The sequence below is a fragment of the Salvelinus namaycush genome, chromosome 21, assembly GCF_016432855.1.
Source record: "Salvelinus namaycush isolate Seneca chromosome 21, SaNama_1.0, whole genome shotgun sequence".
Lineage (NCBI taxonomy): Eukaryota > Metazoa > Chordata > Actinopteri > Salmoniformes > Salmonidae > Salvelinus > Salvelinus namaycush.
The window spans coordinates 10,230,306-10,249,499 of NC_052327.1; the positions used below are offsets into that span (position 1 = coordinate 10,230,306).

At 42.1% G+C, this 19,194-nt stretch overlaps 1 protein-coding gene across 1 annotated transcript; it reads right to left on the minus strand.

Annotated features, from left to right (window-relative positions):
• Positions 1-1,888: 1,888 nt before the first annotated feature.
• On the minus strand, positions 1,889-14,870 carry nox5 (NADPH oxidase, EF-hand calcium binding domain 5). The gene is made up of 15 exons (XM_039018186.1): positions 14,751-14,870; positions 14,284-14,434; positions 13,734-13,944; positions 13,142-13,382; positions 12,688-12,841; positions 8,753-8,925; positions 6,688-6,870; positions 6,323-6,455; positions 4,998-5,140; positions 3,773-3,817; positions 3,420-3,544; positions 3,037-3,121; positions 2,737-2,836; positions 2,308-2,474; positions 1,889-2,020 (listed from the first exon to the last, which is right to left on the minus strand). Exons 1-15 carry the CDS (start codon positions 14,868-14,870, stop codon positions 1,889-1,891), a joined length of 2,163 nt encoding a protein of 720 aa, XP_038874114.1.
• Positions 14,871-19,194: the final 4,324 nt, after the last annotated feature.

Here is a 19,194-nt window from a genome sequence, read left to right on the forward strand (position 1 = left end):
TCCTGAAAAAGTCCCCAGTCCTTAACGATTGCAAGCATACCCATAACATGATGCAGCCACCACTATGCTTGAAAATATGGAGAGTGATACACAGTAATCCGTTGTATTGGATTTGCCCCAAACATAAGACTTCGTATTCAGGACAAAAAGTTAATTACTTTGCCACATTGTTTGCAGTATTACTTGTTGTACATGCTTCCTTCTTTTTACTCTGTCAATTAGGTTAGTATTGTGGAGTAACTATAATGTTGTTGATCCATCCTATTCAGTTTTGTTCTATCACAGCCATTAAACTCTAACTGTTTTAAAGTCAACATTAGCCTCATGGTGAAGTCCCTGAGTTAGGAAGGACACTTGTATCTTTGTAGTGACTGGGTGTATTGATACACCATCCAAAGTGTAATTAATAACTTCACCATGCTCAAATGGATACTCAATGTCTGCTTTTTATATTTTTACCCATCTACCAATAGGTGCCCTTCTTTGCGAGGCATTGGAAAACCTCCCTTGTCTTTGTGGTCGAATCTGTGTTTGAAATTCACTGCTCGACTGAGGGACCTTACAGATAATTCTATTTGTGGGGTACAGAGATGAGTTAGTCATTCAAAAATCATGTGAAACACTATTATTGCACACAGAGTGAGTCCATGCAACTTATTATGTGACTTGTTAAGCACATTTTTACTCCTGAACATATTTAGGCTTGCCATAACAAAGGGGTTGAATACTTATTGACTCAAGACATTTCAGCTTTTCATTTTTAATACATTTGTGTAGGGCAGTGACAAAAAAAAATCTCAATTGTATCTATTTTAAATTCAGGCTGTAACAAAAGAAAACGTGGAAAAGGTCAAGGGGTGTGAATACTTTCTGAAGGCACTTTAGTTACATAACATTGAATAGCTATACATTTTATAAAATTGTAACATAAGTTTGATATGTTCTATATTTCCTAAAGTAATGGACATCTTCTGGTCTTACCCAGGATGCAGAACAATCACTACATTACTTAGGGTTACCCATTTAACCCTTCCACCAAGGTGCATATTATGCTGTATTTTGTATCTTAACAACCTTCCATGAAGATTTAAGCAGAAACTTCAAATATATCTACTACAATACATCAAATACAAGCACTGCTCCCGAGTGGCGTAGTGGTCTAAGGCACTGCATCTCAGTGCTAGAGGATTCACTACAGACCCTGGTTCAATTCCAGGCTGTATCACAACTGGCCATGATTTGGGCGGCGCGCAATTGGCCCATCGTTGTCTGGGGTAGGCCGTCATTGTAAATAAGAATTTGTTCTTAACTGACTTGTCTAGTTGAATAAAAAAAAACATCAGATCCATTGGCAACAACACATAGTTAAGGGGTACATAAACTATTAATTATGTAAGTGTATGGGATGAACATAATTTCATTCTCTGTCACAATGTCTGCCATTTAGTATTTGTGCTTTGGAATATGTTTTGGTTTAAAGCAAGGTAGATCCATTTGAATACTAAATGTGATAGAATATACAGTATAAAGGCCCACATTATAATTCTTGACCAAGGCAAGCATTAAGGGCAGGTTCTCTCAAATCGGATCCTTTTTTATAGCACAACTAGTTGGTATGTTTTCAAGGAGGGCGGTGTGTTTGAATTCAGAGGACCACTGGTTCGAGCCCAGTAAGGGGACAGGGACAGTGGAAGAAGCTGTTAGCAGCATACTGATTGTCGGTTTCACACACTTGGGTTGGTAAAGGCATAGTGCGGATTCAGCACGAGATAGTGCTTGTGGACAACCAGCGTGTATGGTACAGAAACTGTTGACATAGATCAGCACATAGGTGTGTGGATTTAGTTGAGGGTGCTGATGTCAGACAGGAAAAAATGTTGGACAGTCCTCAAAAGTTCTCCTTGTAGAAGTTGAATCCAAAGTGCTCACACTGGGCCTTGATGAGTTTAGCCAGTGCAGGGGCTCCACAGTAAAACACATGAACCTTCCCTTTCTTCTCCTCTGCCACTTTCTGGAACACCTGCGGTTGATACACGTGAAAGAAGAGTACATTTTCAATGTACTGTGGTTGGACAGGACCCACAAGCTTGCATGTCACTGAATCACGACTCATTGCATGTTTTTCCTGATCACATAACCTGACCAGGAAAAACTCAGGGCCCTTATAGACAACAATGAAATAAAGCAGAGTCACCCCATACCGATTTTAGAAATGGTGCATCTCTTCAAGATTAGCTGAAAAATGCTCTATGAGCTTTATAATGGACAGGTACAGATATATACAGAGATATAGTTTGACATCCATACCTTCCCCCACTCTGGCCTCCCTGGCTGTGTGCGGGTGCGAAGGCCAGTGATGGAATCCCTCTTTTCCTTCTTGGCCAGGAGGTCTAGCGCCATCTGCAGGCCGATGGCCTTCATGTCATTCTTGCTGAGGGCAGAGGTCATGTACATGTGCATCTCCAAGAAGCGGCCTGAGGGTTCAAAAATCAAATCAAACTTTATTTAAAGTGCATTTAAAATTGTAACCACTTTACAGTAAAAACAGTAATAAGACAGATGAATTAAACAAAAGGCATTTACACATGTACCTTACACAGAGAAACACAGGAGTGGAACAAACTTTAGATTTGACCCCTAACACACAGTGGTGTTTCTCTTACAGAAGATCTTACTCTTCCTTTCTTTGTCCTCCCTCCATCTCTGTATCTTTCATTCCTCCCTTCTCTCACTTACCCTCTGGCTCTTCGTCAGCCTGATCCATCTCCAGTTTGGTCAGGAGGCTCACGAACCACTCAAATGATTTCTGGTCTCTGTTGATCCAGATAAAGTCAACCTGTAGGAGAACCACAAACAGAGTGTTTAACAAATGTTTACTATAACTAATAATTTCTTAGCCTGGTCCCAGATCTGTTCATGCTGTCTTGCTTACTTGGCCACAGGAGTATGCAAGACTGCACTATCAGATCTGGGACCAGGCTAATAACTACAAGCTTCCAGGCCCAATGGGTATCTGTCATCTTTAATGGGTCTTACCTTCCTCAGTTTCATCTCACTGTCCTTGATGTTCTCACACCACGAGTAGCTGCAGTTGGGGCAGTTCTGTTTCCTCATGCGATAGCTGAAATAGAAATCAGAAGTAAAAATGCTACACTCAAAACTTTATTGCCACACCAACCAAAGTTGTTAGGAAATTGACTTACAACAGAATATGCGGGAACATTTTTAGTTATTAATAACCATAGCATTGGGCTAAGCTTTAACAAAAGTAGATATTGGCGCCATAATCATAATTGTAGGATAATAGCTTGCACCATAGCTTGGGTTACTTGGGTATTTAATTTGATGTATATTGTAAGACGGTTAGTGCTTCTAAATTCTCTGTGTTTCTGTTCCAGAGCAATCTAGCATGTACTTACTGGTACATGATGCTCTGTAAGATGGAGGCGAAAGGCGTGATCCCAATACCAGCACCGATTAACACAGCGTGTTCAGAGGCAAAGATCTGTCTCGTCGGAGTCCCATATGGCCCATCCACGAAGCACTGACAGACAGAGATACAGATACTTTTAGGCATTCAGAGTATATTCAAACCTAATGTGAACGTCTAGATAGCTATTAAGAGAATGACATATCACCTTGATGGTGTAACGCTTCATAACTTGTTATAAGCCTTGATAATGTCTTCAAATAGGGTTAGTAATATGCTATGTATGTCTATGTACAGTATCAACAATTACATGTTACAGAAGCAGGTTGAAGTCAAACTCACTTTGACGTTGCAGAATCTGTGGTTTTCACTAAGCTTGGCTGTGATCTATGTTGGTCGGGAGGAAAAACAGATTAATCATCAGTTATAATAAGTAACAAGATGTTATCATAACGCATTACAACAGTGACCCAGTGACCCAAACTCCTGTACTGTCAGACCAGGGCCCTAAAGCGTCTTAGTGTAAAAGTGCCGATATTGGATCAGTTTAGCTTTTTAGATAAAAATAAATAAAATGATGTGGACATGGGGGACCTGGGCTCGTATTCTTAAAGCCTCTCAGAGTAGGAGTGCTGATCTAGGTTCAGGTCCCCTCCTTTCCATATAATCTCATTCATTATGATCAAAAAGACAAAACTGATCCCAGATCAGAACTCCTTTTCTGAGATGCTTTATGAATATATGCCCTGATCCTAGATCAGAACTCCTGCCCTGAGATGCTTTATGAATTTGGGTGATGGATTGCAAATTACTTTTTTATATCTTTACTCTTTTATATCATTATATCCTCTTAGTATGAATAGATCCTCAGAGATTGAAAGTAGTGTTAGGTTGAAGCTCTTTGCGTATGAGAAGTGTAATTATTTGGTGGATTGCAGTGGACTGTAGGAATCTGTACTCCCATTAATTCAACGCTCCTCCTGACTGATAAGAAGTCCTGTGATATGGACATAGGAGCACGGAGAAATCCTGGGTGATGGAAAAGTACTGAAGTAGATCTTTGTGGAAAGTAAGGGGGTAAGAGCTAAGGGTATAAGTTGACACTGCACTGTATTGAATGTATGTATTCAGCTGTACATCTTCGCTGAGTAAACATTTGAAACATCACTCAGAGTTTAGGCTCTTTTGTATGATAAATATCTTTATTCTATGTTGCATATTGTCATCTTATCAGGGGCCCAGATCATACTTCTCCTCTCTCTGCTTGGTTCTGCTGGTCTGGGTTGGGCCCCTGTGGCCCTTGTCCTGGGCATGGTCCTGGCCCTGGTCTACACCCGTTTTGTCGATACAGGGTCAGCTCGATGGCATCGTCCTCGTTGGAGGCCACCGTCCCGTTGCAGTTCGCACATTTAAACAGCTCCTCCTGCAAGAAAATCTAATGATTTATCCCACTCCCATATTCCAGGGTCCTACTTAATTGTTTTGTTTTGACTTTGTGTATGTAGAATTGTATTGTATTGCTAACAGAGAGAATTATAAGTAGTGGGCGAAAAAGAAGGTAGAGAACCTGGGTCCTCCTCTGGTGCCGTCTGTCCTTCAGGCTGGCGCTCAGTCTCTTGGTGCTGACCACCTGGCTGTCTGGCTGCCTGAAGAACTCATACAGACGATTGGTCCACTGGCCCATGGAGCGGATATGCAACCACAGAGTATCTTTTCAGAAAGGGATGTGCAAGCACAGAGTATCTTTTCAGAAAGGGATGTGCAAGCACAGACACACTCCATTGAGTTGTATGGAAATGATCATGGATGTCAAAGCTGCAACTGGACCATGTGTATGCGTTTCTAAGTTTAGTTTAATTTGGAGCAGAAGCAGCCTAGAGGTTAGAGAGGCAGACCAGCAGCTGGAAGTTTGCTTGTTCAAGCCCTGGGCAGGGCCACACAAATTGGAATGGAACAGAACTGGCAGATGGAAAGCTGCTGGTGTCTGATCCCATGTACAATTGCTCTCCATCCGCCGAGGCTGACTTGTGGGCATTGGGAACGGCAGAAGACAAATTTCCGTTCTAACTAATGAACAATAAAGTTATATTTTGTATTACATTCTAGTTTAGAGAGAGTGGGGAACTGGATGTAACACAGTTTTTAGACAAACTGAGTGTACCTATGTCTATATGAATGCATCTGCCACTATATTGAAGCTATTGGACGCAGTTTATCATAGCACACTGTGCTTTATTACGGGCGACAGGTTCAGTACACATCACTGCATTCTTTACCAGGAAGTAGGCTGACCCTCTTTGAATACGTAGATCGATTCAATGCTCTCTTTTTATTTATAAAGCTCTCTTACATAAACTTCCGCCATACTTAACATAATTTAGACGTATGAGTTAACATACTCGGTTTCAGGGATGGCTAACTCTGGAGATTCCTTCAGTCTTCACAGTTGTGTAACTAGGCAATTCAGTTAAGAACAAATTCTTATTTACAATGACGGCCTTTCCCGGCCAAACCTGGACAACGCTGGGCCAATTGTGCGCCGCCCTATGTGGCTCCCAATAACAGACAGATGTGATACAGCCTGGATTCAAATCAGGGACTGTAGTGGCGCCTCAAGCAATGACATGCAGTGCCTTAGACCGCTGAGCCACTCGGGAGCCCAGTTAGGTAAATCTGCTTTTGGTGTCTTTGCACCCCATGTACTTTCTGGAACAACCTACAGAGTCCCCTTCAACTATATGTACTGGTGCCTCTCGGGAAATTCAAATTGTTGATTAGGGACCTCTTTGCTGAGGAATGTGATTGTTTCTCTTAAGTATGTTTTGTAATCTTGTATATTTGTATTGCTCTTAAAAAGGACTCCCTGCTAAAATGTGAAATAAAAATAAAAACCTGGCTGCTCTGGGGCACTGCTGATGGTGAAAGGGTGCCACTCATACTTAGCGATGTCTGGAATGTTGATGTAAACATAATCCCCTGGTTTGAAGTGGAAAAACTGGGGCCGCTTGATTACCAGATGGGTCACCTGCAAGTAACAGACATTTTTCAACACTCTCAAGGGGGAAAACAAAAATGGTCTCGTTGGGATAAGATGTATCATATTATAATCTAATATTTCTACAGCAGAGGTGTAGTCAAACTTCATTACGTGTTGAGCAGGTGGCATAACACAATAGCTAGATATTGAAAAAACAAAAGTGAATAGATGTCCTCTTTAAGAAAAGTGATCGCTATTGGCATAACATCCAGATGGGTACCTTAGATGGCAGCATATTGACCTCCACGATGTAGAGGCCTCCCATGTGAGAAACAGCGACGCCCACTAGTTTCTCCAGCAGGAAGATCACACCAGGCACCACAAACCACTTCCAGAAGTTGGCACAGTGCACCACCAGCAGAGCCCACACCCACACATAGGACAGGTGGGACCAGTAGAACACCTGGGGAAACAACACACAAAAATATAAAATGTTTGAGTATTTGGGTGTAGCGATGGAGGGAGCTAGTGTATGTGAATGTACACTGCCGTGAAAAGTATTTGACCCCTTTCTGATTTTCTCTATTTGTATATATTTTTGAAAGTGAATGTTATCAAATCTTCAACCAAAACCTAATATTAAATAAAGAGAATTGACAAATAACAAAAAGATGAAAACGTTTTTTAGAAATGTTTGCAAATGTATTACAAATAAAAAACAGAAATACCTTATTTACATAAGTATTCAGACCCTTTGCTATGAGACTCGAAATTTAGCTCAGGTGCATCCTATTTCCATTGATCATCCTTGAGATGTTTCTACAACTTGAGTCTACCTGTGGTAAATTCATTTGATTTGACACGATTTGGAAAGGCACACACCTGTCTATATAAGGTCCCACAGTTGACAGTGCGTGTCAGAGAAAAAACCAAGCCATGAAGTTGTAGGAATTGTCTGTAGAGCTCAGAGACAGGATTGTGTCCCGGCACAGATTTGGGGAAGGGTACCAAAAAATGTCTGCAGCATTGAAGGTCACCATGAACACAGTGGCCTCCATCATTCTGAAATGGAAGATGTTTGGAACAAGCAAGACTCTTCCTAGAGCTGGCCGCCCGGCCAAACTGAGCAATCGGGGGAGAAGGGCCTTGGTCAAGGAGGTGACCAAGAACCAGATGGTCACTCTGACAGAACTACAGAGTTCCTGTGTGGAGATGGGAGAACCTTCCAGAAGGACAACCATCTCTGCAGCACTCCACCAATCAGGCCTTTATGGTAGAGTGACCAGACGGAAGCCACTCCTCACTAAAAGGCACATGATAGCCAGCTTGGAGTTTGCCCAAAGTCACCTAAAGACTCTCAGACCATGAGAAACAAGACTTTCTGGTCTGATGAAACCCAGTTTGAACTATTTGGCCTTAATGCCAAGCGTCACGTCTGGAAGAAACCTGGCACGGTGAAGCATGGTGGTGGCGGCATCATGCAGTGGGGATGTTTTTCAGTGACTGGGAGACTAGTTAGGATCGAGGGAAAGATGAATGGAGCAAAGTACAGAGAGATCCTTGATGAAAACCTGCTCCAGAGCACTCAGGCTGTGGTGAAGGTTCACCTTCCAACAGGACAATAACCCTAAGCACACAGCCAAGACCACGCAGGAGTGGCTTTGGGACAAGTCTCTGAATGTCCTTGAGTGGCCCAGCCAGAGCCCAGACTTGAACACGATCGGACATCTATGGAGAGACCTGAAAATAGCTGTGTAGCTACGCTCCCCATCCAACATCACAGAACTTGAGAGGATCTGCAGAGAAGAATGTGAGAAACTCCCCAAGCACAGGTGTGCCAAGCTTGTAGCGTCATACCCAAGAAGACTCGAGACTGTAATCACTACCAAAGGTGCTTCAACAATGTACTGAGTAAAGGGTCTGAATACTTATTTAAATGTGATATTTCCAGGGTTTTTTATGTCTAAAAACATGTTTTTGCTTTGTCATTATGGGGTATTGTGTGTAGATTGAGGAGGAAAAACACTATTTCATCCATTTTAAAATAAGGCTGTAACGTAACAAAATGTCGACAAAGTCAATGGGCTTGAATACTTTCTGAATGCACTGTATGTATACGATCACGTGTCTCTCGTACGCATGGGAATAGTTGGGAACAGATTCCCAAAATGTTAATAACTTGGAGCTGATTTCCTGGTGTTTTTAGTCTTTTATGTCCAATTAGAATGGTCCGCCAGTTGGGGAACCCTGGTGTATACCATGTGTATCCCGTACATAAGACTAATAAAACTTGAACGTTTGTATATGAGCGCCTGCTAAATGACTAGCTAGATTGTCAACTGTACCTCAAAATGGCCGCTGCGGCGGACAAAGGTGCTGGAACAGACCACCATTAGACAGATCATGATCTGTAGCACCATGCCGGTGAGGGATGCAGAGCCCTGCACCCAGCCAATCCCTGGCCGAGTAGTGAAAAGGTGCTCCCATAGGCTGTAGCTGCTGTTCTGAGATAGGTGTACTGAAGGAGGAAACAAAGGATCAGACCATGTTACTGTAAAAACACTTTGTGAAAACTGCTGATGTAAAAAGAGGTTTATAAATAAATGTGATTGATCAGTTGAAAGCCACAATACAGCACCACCTTAGACCAAGGGCAAGGGCTTGATCAGTCTAAACATAAACATGCCGTTATGTGTACCACAGAGGAGGCTGGGGGGAGGAGCTATAGGAGGACGGGCTCATTGTAATGGCTGGAACAGAATAAATGGAACAGTATCAAACACATCAAACAAATTACCATACCATTAATTCCATTCCGGCATTAAAATGAGCCCGTCCCACTATAGCTCCTCCCACCAGCCTCCTCTGGTGTACCCTCCAGTCTAGAGACATCATTCAGGGATGCAAATACCAAAACATTAAATTGAAACCAATAAATGGGTTGGTTGTTTAGCAACAAAACCATCACGTGCGCAACTATGGGGCAAAACAGACGGGGTTGGCTTAGATTGTTGACAACATGTAAACTATATTTTGTCTCCAAATGTTTATTGAAAACATAAATACATTTGCACAATGCGCACTTGTTGTCTCTCAAATACATAATTACAGTTGTTGGTTAGCTAGCTAGCGAATTTGAGCCATATTATTTAGCATTGACATGAAATAAGTCAAAACACCTCAAAACAAGACATGGTATCAAGAACAAGATACAACTAGCGGAAACGAGCCACCTACGATTTCCCACATGGCATCTTCTTGTAATTGTTGCTAGCTATCTGACCCTTCAAAATCATAACAAAGCATGATTCGTTTTGGTGACTTTGTCAGCCAACCCGTCTATAGAAAAAAATATGTGTTTAGGTGAGATAATAAGTATTGATATGGGAAACACTGATGTGTACTCAGTCGTATTAAACACATTTGGCATTCTAATTATAGCCATAATATAGTACCAGTTAAAAGATTGGACACATTCTTTATTTTTTACTATTTTCTACATTGTAGAATGATAGTGAAGACATCAAAACTATGAAATAACACATATGGAATCATGTAGTAACCAAAAAAGTGTTAAACAAATCAAAATATATTTTAGATTTTAGATTCTTCAAAGTAGCCACCCTTTGCCTTGATGACAGCTTTGCACACTCTTGGCATTCTCTCAACCAGTTTCACCTGGAATGCTTTTCCAACAGTTTTGAAGGAGTTCCCATATATGCTGAGCACTTGTTGACTGCTTTTCCTTCACTCTGCTGTCCAACTCATCCCAAACCATCTCAATTGGGTTGAGGTCGGTTGATTGTGGAGGCCAGGTCAACTGATGCAGCACTCCACCACTCTCCTTGGTCAAATAGCCCTTACACAGCCTGGAGGTCTGTTTTGGGTCATTGTCCTGTTGAAAAACAAATGATAGTTCCACTAAGCGCAAACCAGATGGGATGGCTTTTTGCTGCAGAATGCTGTTGTAGCCATGCTGGTTAAGTTTGTCTTGAATTCTAATCACTGACAGTGTCACCAGCAAAGCACCCCCACACCATCACACCTCCTCCTCCATGCTTCACGGTGGGAACCACACATGCGGATATCATCCATTCACCTACTCTGTGTCTCAGAAAGACACGGCGGTTAGAACCAAAAATCTCAAATTTGGACTCATCAGACCAAAGGGCAGATTTCCAGCGGTCTAATGTCCATTGCTTGTGTTTCTTGGTCCAAGCAAGCCTCTTCTTATTATTGGTGTCCTTTAGTAGTGGTTTCTTTGCAGCAATTCAATCATGAAGGCCTGATTCACACAGTCTCCTCTTAACAGTTCATGTTGAGATGTGTCTGTTACTTGAACTCTGTGGAGAATTTATTTGGGCTGCAATCTGAGTTAACTCTAATGAACTTATCCTCTGCAGCAGAGGTAACTCTGGGTCATCCATTCCTGTGGCGGTCCTCATGAGAGCCAGTTTCATCATAGTGCTTGATGGTTTTTGCTACTGCCCTTGAACATAACTTTCAAAGTTCTTGAAATGTTCCGGATTGACTGACCTTCATGTCTTAAAGTAATGATGGATTGTTGTTTCTCTTTGCTTATTTGAGCTGTTCTTGCCATAATATGGACTTGGTCTTTTACCAAATAGGGCTATCTTCTGTATACCCCCCTACCTTGTCACAGCACAACTGATTGGCTCAACCACATTAAGGAAAGAAATTCCACAAATTAACTTTTAACAAGGCACACCTGTTAATTTAAATGCATTCCAGGTGATTACCTCATGAAGCTGGATAAGAGAATGCCAAGAGTGTGCAAACCTGTCATCAAGGCAAAGGGTGGCTACTTTGAAGAATGTCAAATATAAAATATATTTAGATTTGTTTAACACTTTTTTGGTTACTACATGATTCCATATGTGTTATTTCATAGTTTTGATGTCTTCACTATTATTCTACAATGTAGAAAATAAAATAGTAAAAATAAATAAAAACCCTTGAATGAGTAGGTGTGTCCAAACTTTTGACTGGTACTGTATATACTACACTGAACCCCACCAAAAAATGCAACATGCAGCAATGTCAAAGATTTTACTGAGTTACAGTTCATATAAGGAAATCAGTCAATTTAAATAAATACATAGGCCCTAATTTATGGATTACACGACTGGGAATGCAGATATGCATCTGTTGGTCACAGATACCTTTAAAAAAGTAGGGGTGTGGGTTATAAAAACCAGTCAGTATCTGGTGTGACCACCATTTGCCTCAAGCAGCGTGACAAATCTCCTTCACATAGAGTTGATCATGCTGTTGACTGTGGCCTGTGGAATGTTGTCCCACTCCTCTTCAATGGCTGTGCGAAGTTGATGGATATTTGCGGAAACTGGAAGACGCCGTCATACACGTCGATCCAGAGCATCCCAAACATGCTCAATGGGTGACATGTTTGGTAAGTATGCAGGCCATGGCAGAACTAGAACATTTTCAGGTTCCAGGAATTGTGTACAGATTCTTGCGACATGGGGTTGTGCATTATCATGCTGAAACATGAGGTGATAGCGGCAGATGAATGGCACAACCTCAGGATCTCACCACGGTATCTCTGTGCATCCAAATTGCCATCGATAAAATGCAATTGTGTTCATTGTCCGTAGCTTATGTCTGCCCATACCACAACCCCACCGCCACCATGGGGCACTCTGTTCACGAGGTTGACATCAGCAAACCGCTCACCCACACGACGCCATACACGCCGTCTGCCATCTGCCCGTACAGTTGAAACCAAGATTCATCCGTGAAGGTTACACTTCTCCAGCGTGCCAGTAGCCATTGAAGGTGAGCATTTGCCCACTGAAGTCTGTTACGATGCCAAACTGCAGTCAGGTCAAGACCCTGGTGAGGACGACGAACACAGACGGTTTCTGATAGTTTGTGCAGAAATTCTTCAGATTTGCAAAACCATAGTTTCATCAGCTGTCCGGATGGTTGGTCTTGCACACTCTCTCAAAACTTGAGATATCTGCGGCATTGTGTTGTGTGACATATCTGCACATTTTAGAGTGGCCTTTTATTGTTTCCAGCACAAGGTGCACCTGTGTAATGATCATGCTGTTTAATCAGCTTCTTGATATGCCACACCTGTCAGGTGGATGGATTATCTTGGCAAAGGATAAATGCTCACTAACAGGGATGTTAACAAATGTATGCACAAAATTTGAGAGAAATAAGCTTTTTGTGCATATGGAAGGTTTATAACATGTGAGTGTTTGTGGTTTAGAGTGTGTGTGTTCCTGCGTACCAAAGTTCATGAAGTGGGCAGTGGTGTGCATGGTGGAGAAGGTGACAATGGCGTAGCCCACCATCTGATGCAGTAGGATGTTCTGGTCCAGAGGCAGCACCCTCACCACCCAAGTGGCCCGCAGCCAGGTCAAACAGCGCCGCAGCATTAGCACCTACACACATTCACATGTAAACACGTGTACACACACACACACACACACACACATACACGGATACACAGGCACAATCAATGCAGAAAGTCTAGTGTTGCTAAGGGAAATGTCACAGCTGCATGTCGATGTCTAACACCAATACCCTCATGAAGGCCTTCGCTGAAACGTGCTGGTTTAAAAGATTGACTTATGAAGCAAACATTCATTGTCCTTACCGAGAGTTGCTGAATATCTCTTCATCTCTATCCACCAAATCACATTCACCCCCTCCCTCCCCCACTTCCCCACTAACTCCCTCACCATGACAAAGGTACAGTTAAAGTTGAGGCACTGGCCGCAGCCCTTGGCCACCATGTACCAGAATCCCCCCTCTGCGTTCTTCAGCATGGCGGTGATGAACAGCAGCAGGTTGAGGCAAGTGTAGGCGCACAGAAAGAGGAGCTTTCGGCTGTTGTTGTGCCAGTACGCCGGCGTCAGGTAGCGCGGGGTATGCCGCCCCTTCTTCTGCTCCAGGCCGGGAGGCTTCAGCCAGTTGGCAGCGCTAGGAGGTGGAGGAAATGGTGGGAAATGGTGGGAGTTTCAGATTAGGAGTGCTGATCTAGGATCTAGGCACTTCTTCTGCGGTAAAGATAATTCTTTGGGGACATATTGACTATGTTGCTGAGATACAGAGTCGGAGAACAGACACTGGACTACATAAAATGTCACCGGGAAAATCTGATGCGTGTATGGACATGTGAGCCTTCCTTATATTTTGCATGTTTGATACATTCTGGGCCTGTTTCCCTGACAAAAATGAAGCATATTCCTAAACCTTTTAGTCCAGGGCTGGGCTTCATTTGTGTCTGGGAAACCGGCCCCATGTTTAAACATGTTAGCTGTGCCCTGAGACCTGATGGTGAGGTTCTCCATAACCTCAGGGAAGTTCTCCAGCTCGGCCTTGAGCTCCTCGAAGGTGATGGAGCCGCTGTTGTCCTTGTCAGCCGACTCGAACAGAGCCAGGGTCAGGTCGTCTAGCTTCTCCTCTGGCAGGGAGATGGCGCTCTCGCGCAGGCACGACTTGAGCACCGTGCGCAGCTCGTCTGGGTCAATCGAGCCACTGCCTGCACAGGCCAAGAGAAATCATCCTCAATAGTCATCCTCAAAAGGTGATGAAAATATAGGCAGCTAAGTTGGACGCAATAAACTGCACGTCCTAAAGGTGAGACAATGGGTGGAGGTTTCACTGACCATTCTCATATATCGGTTTATATAGCATACCAAAAAAGTGTAGATGTTTTATTTCACTGTGTGTTTTAATGGTGGATAATGTACACATTTTGTCTTCACAAGTAACACTTGCAAGCTTGGTCACAGATCTATGTGTGTCGTCTCGCCAACTCCTGGTCACTGGCAATTGTCAAGACTGCACAAACAGATCTGACGCTAGGCTAAACACATACCATCGACGTCATAGACCTGGAAGAGGAAGCGGAGCTTGTCCGTCTCGCTGCCATGGATCAGCAGGTCCAGAGCCTTCAGCAGCTCATCCAGACTGATGGTTTTGCTACCGTCAGAGTCAAACAGCGCAAAGAACCGTTCCGCAAAGAAAGACTGCACAAACACACACAGAATCACACAGCACTGACTTCTATGGACAAAGTAAGTAAAACTCACATACCGTACATAATCCATAAAACACAATCATTTAGAGTAAGTGGAAGTCAGACATTGAGACTGTTCATTTTTGGCGGCTCTGTATGTGAACCTTCACGTATTTGACGTTATTGCACTGTACCCCCTACCCATCCTACGCCAGCCCTATTTGAGCTTATTTGTCACCAAAAGAATGACCAACAAAATACATAAAACCTCCCTCAAAAAGTTTGGGGACAATGACAAATCAGTTGACCCTTGACCCCTGACTCACCTCCTTGACCTTGAGGGCCGTTTTGAACTCCTCCAGGTCAATTTCTTTGTCATCTCCCGCGATGGTCTCAAACTGCTTGGTGACCCACTCCAGCCACCGTGCATCCTCATCCAGACTCATGGTGCTGCTGGGATGGTAGCCTTCTACACTCACCACCACGCCTGCTGTAATGTCAACACACGAAATAACCTACATAAGGCCATGGCAAAAAGGGAGCTTTAAAGAGAGAGAGGCTATATGGACACGTCTGGTGTCCAAATTGATGAAGTATGTCGCACAGCTGCGAGTTGAGTGTGAAGACAAATGAATTCAGTTCAGTCAGTTGTCCTGATCCAGTGGTGCTGATGAGCCCTTCACAGCTAGTTTATGATGGCTAGCTGGCAACAGCAGCATGGCACTAATTACAACTTGTTAAAGAACGTGATGTTTATTTCGATGGGCGAAATAACTTGTAGTATTGGTCTCCATCTGGATTTAGACACCATCTCCAATTTGTTCCATCCCACTTGATTTATTTAGAGTAGGACAACAGCCTACATGAGAAATAACTTTTAATACTGGGAGTAACCATCTGGATGTCACTGTGATAATCTACACTGCTCAACAGGGAGAGTTTGCGCTACAGTCAGGCAACACATCATGGGGCACAGTGTCCTTTAGCTCCTGCTTGCCTCGGTAAGGCGAGGGAAGTAGCTAGATAGTGTAGCCAGGGTGAGCCAATATCCGGCCAGGGTGATGGCTAAAGCACATTTATTGCAGTGATTTTCAACAATTACTCCGATAAAAATGGAATGATTCTGTACATTCCCAAGTCCCAACTTTGTCTCCACTTGACTCTCCCTGCGTGACAAACATCATCAATTTGCGCACCAGGCGTGTCTGTATAGCCTCTCACCTTTAAAGACAATGGCCGGGTTCAAGAGGATCAAAACCATATTATAAACCGGGTGGTTCGATCCCTGAAAGCTGATTGGCTGACAGCCGTGGTATATCCGACCGTATACCACTGGTATGACAAAACATTTATTTTTACTGCTCTAATTACGTTGGCAACCAGTTTATAATAGCAATAAGGCACCTTGGGGATTTGTGGCATATGGCCAATATCCAATGGCTAAGGCCTGTATCCAGGCACTCCGCGTTTCGTCATGCGTAAGAACAGCCCTAAGCCATGGTATATTGGCCATATACCACACCCCCTTGGGCCTTATCGCTTAAATGTATCATGGGTAAATTGTGACTGACTGACCTACAAATAATATTAAGTAGTTATTTACAATGCAAGGTTTTTTGTAGATCAGTCAGTCGGCAGTCGCCTGCACTGTTGGCTGCAATGTCGAACAAGACCAACGTGAAAGAACATTTCCAAGTCAGCTCAGTTTGGTTGAGGTCAGCACAGTAATGTGAAAAGGGTCATAATTTGTGAGACATGGCTAGTAGGCTGCCACTAATGTAACGTAGTGAGGGTTTGTGTGATGTAGGATAGTTTGAGAAAGAACACAAATGACTTGATTTGATTGCTCTACCTGATTTAACTACTGTAGAATTGAGGATTTACAGATCTAAAATAAGACTTTGACATCTAGTATGCTACATAGAAGCGGGAAATAAAGATGTAGACTTGAACCCCAAAACAATGCTTGCACAGAGATAACAAAGGTTTGCAATTGCGTCACTGGCTCGGGGGGGATGAAGACAACTATAGAAAGAATACAGTGTGACTGAGGTTGCCAGGGGGATGTCAGAACCTCTAATTAAAGACTTGCATCCTGATCATAAGTAAAGCACTTACCTCTATTGTGGAGTTGAATGAATCCCACTTCTTTACAACACACTGTAGATGGTACTTTGCAGTAGCAAGTTGACTTTGTAAAGGTAAAAAGTAGACTTGAGTCCCAGGATCTGGTCGAAGTAAAAGTTTTAATACAGAGCTTTTCGGAGTACAGATAGTTATGTGAAAATGCAAAGGCTAATAGCACCAGAGACTAAGAAAAATTGTATAGCCCCAATGGCTAAAAGCATGGTGGCTAAAGAGCAAATTATGCTTCTGAGTATCAAGATTGTATAGTCGTTCTGAATGACGTAAACATGCATCATTACAGACGTTGGTGGATATGAAGCTGATAGAACTTTCAATTGAACAATGAGAACGGTGAGACATCTGTTACATTGTCATGTTTCCTACTGAGAGTAATGTCACAGATGAATGGGGAAACCTTTGGCGGTTAGTTATAATAATAAGCTTTGCTAATGTTCAAGAGTTTCAGGTTGGATTGTCACGAGTTGAGGCCTAGAGTGTCCTGACATCTGATACATAGAATGTTGAAAGACAGGTATGTGTGAGTGCAGTTCCACGGTAGCAGAGTGACACCGAGACCCTATTTTACATAATCTGAGGTGTTTGTATTGTGCGCACCATCGGTTGAGACACAGCATGCTCTTGAATACAGGGTGGGTGTCATGTTTTAGCTGATAAATGTACTAACATTTCAATACATTTGAAATTTCTACTTTAATATGGTAGCACAAAGATGGTTGGAGATCCACACATTTGAAAATGTTGACTTGAATGGGAATATCAATTGGAAATTATACTGTAATCTGCCATGAAATCATAGAAATATAGATAATAGAATAGACTTCCAATTTAATTTGAAATTCAACGGTGAGTTGACCGGTGGCCATCTTTGTGGTAGTATTTGGAAGTCAAAATTTCTATTAAATTTCAATTTCAATGACGTATCAGCTAAATTGCAGTGGTCTGACAGGATATGTCCATTCTACGAATTATATTTCTATGATTGAAATGCCAACCACCCTGTATTCAAGAGTATGCACCTCATATTATGTAAAATAGGTCCTAAGCTACAACATATGCCCACATTTTATAGGAGTTTACCTATTTTTAGATCATTGACATTAAAGGTAAAAAAAATAAAATGTTATAAAACATTTTTTTTCAAGAAAATATAAAATAGTTTGACAACACTCTTTGTATGCTTTTAAATGATGTAAAACTCAACCATTTATATTTTCCAGTGATGAAAACATGGATGTCTCATGGTAATGTGGGGGTATGCAAACGGGCTAACTTTGAGCACATCTATCTCCTAAATGTTTCGGCATTTAGGTCCAAAAAGTAACTTTCTGACCACTTCTAACAAAGGCAAATATGTATAGAAGGTTTTGTGGAAATCAACAGTGGTGTGGTCTAAAAGTTATTGAAATCAAATGGAATGAACCTGATGGAATAGGAGGGACTTTGTATACAGTATTTGTTTGGCCAGAAGATTTCCAGCAACTGTTATAAGATTGGATAATACATACCATCATATATTTTGATGATCATCTTAAAAATGTTCACTGTAACGCAAACGTTTTTATAGGCAAGGCCTATTATCTCTCCAGTTCCTTTTGGCAATAAGGTGTCATTTAACAAAAATAAAATAACAACATTCTGAACTAAATCAGATGTTAATCACTGGAGTGTTAGACTAAATCAACATAGTTCTAAAAACACTGCTTAAAATCGTATAAGCCTGTATTTACGGGAAAGCATAGTATTACCTGTCTTATACCTTCACCAGTCATAATCATGCAATCTTTGCATAAGAAGTTGTGCTTACCTACAACACAGATAGGCGTCTGCGTCAATACTATGTCCAATTTTCTGAGCTGGTCAATGCTTTCAAGATGCACCTCTCTCAAGCATTGAGATTTTTCTTCACTCATCCAAACCCGAACTCCCTGGTTGGCAGCCTGGCTTATTGGAGTGATGGTGGAGGGGACAGAACAGGCAGCAGTGAGCCCTGATACCCAGCAGCTGTGTCTGACAGCCCACTCCCCGCTGAGCAGCTTTCAGTACAGGCATCAACGCTTAGATATAACGTTGTGTAATAGCAGTGGGTCACCCTCATATCTCGGTATCAACATGCATACAGGTCTTACACACTGTGTGATTGTGAAGAAACATACTACTGTTATTGGTCATACTTCAATTACTTATTACTAGTGTGGCTTTATTACTAGCCGCACTTTAGATATTGTAGGAATTATTTCTGATTTAGTTATTAATGGGACTTGCGAAGAAAAGGTCCCATTCTAAATATTTGTTATACTTCTTAATGCTAGTCCTCCTACACCGTTTAAACAAGAAAAGTAATTCAAACTTTAAAACATGAAGATCGGTCTGGAATAGTGTGCTTGAATACAGCTTTTTGATATCTGTTCATTCATCTTTATGACATTTCCTCAAGATTCTGAAAGGCCCCATAGTGACGTCATCACTTCCAACATTCAATTCACTGTAAATGCAACAATAGAACTTTTGACACAAATCAGCTACCTTGACCACTTTGCCACAACTAAGACACAAAGTTTAAGCGTATGAAATCTTTGTCTACTTCTCTGCTATTCAAATCTGAGGTTTGAAGAATTCCGATAA

What these genes read in the sequence shown, in the direction of transcription:
- nox5 (XM_039018186.1), bottom strand. Translation starts at nt 14,870, where the DNA reads ATGAGTCTGGATGAGGATGCACGGTGGCTGGAGTGGGTCACCAAGCAG. An exon ending in GCCGCAGCGGCCATTTTGAG is followed by an intron (nt 6,871 to 8,752) that starts GTACAGTTGACA and finishes TTGTTTCCCCAG; the next exon opens with GTGTTCTACTGGTCCCACCT. An exon ending in GTGAGATGAAACTGAGGAAG is followed by an intron (nt 2,837 to 3,036) that starts GTAAGACCCATT and finishes GTTCTCCTACAG; the next exon opens with GTTGACTTTATCTGGATCAA.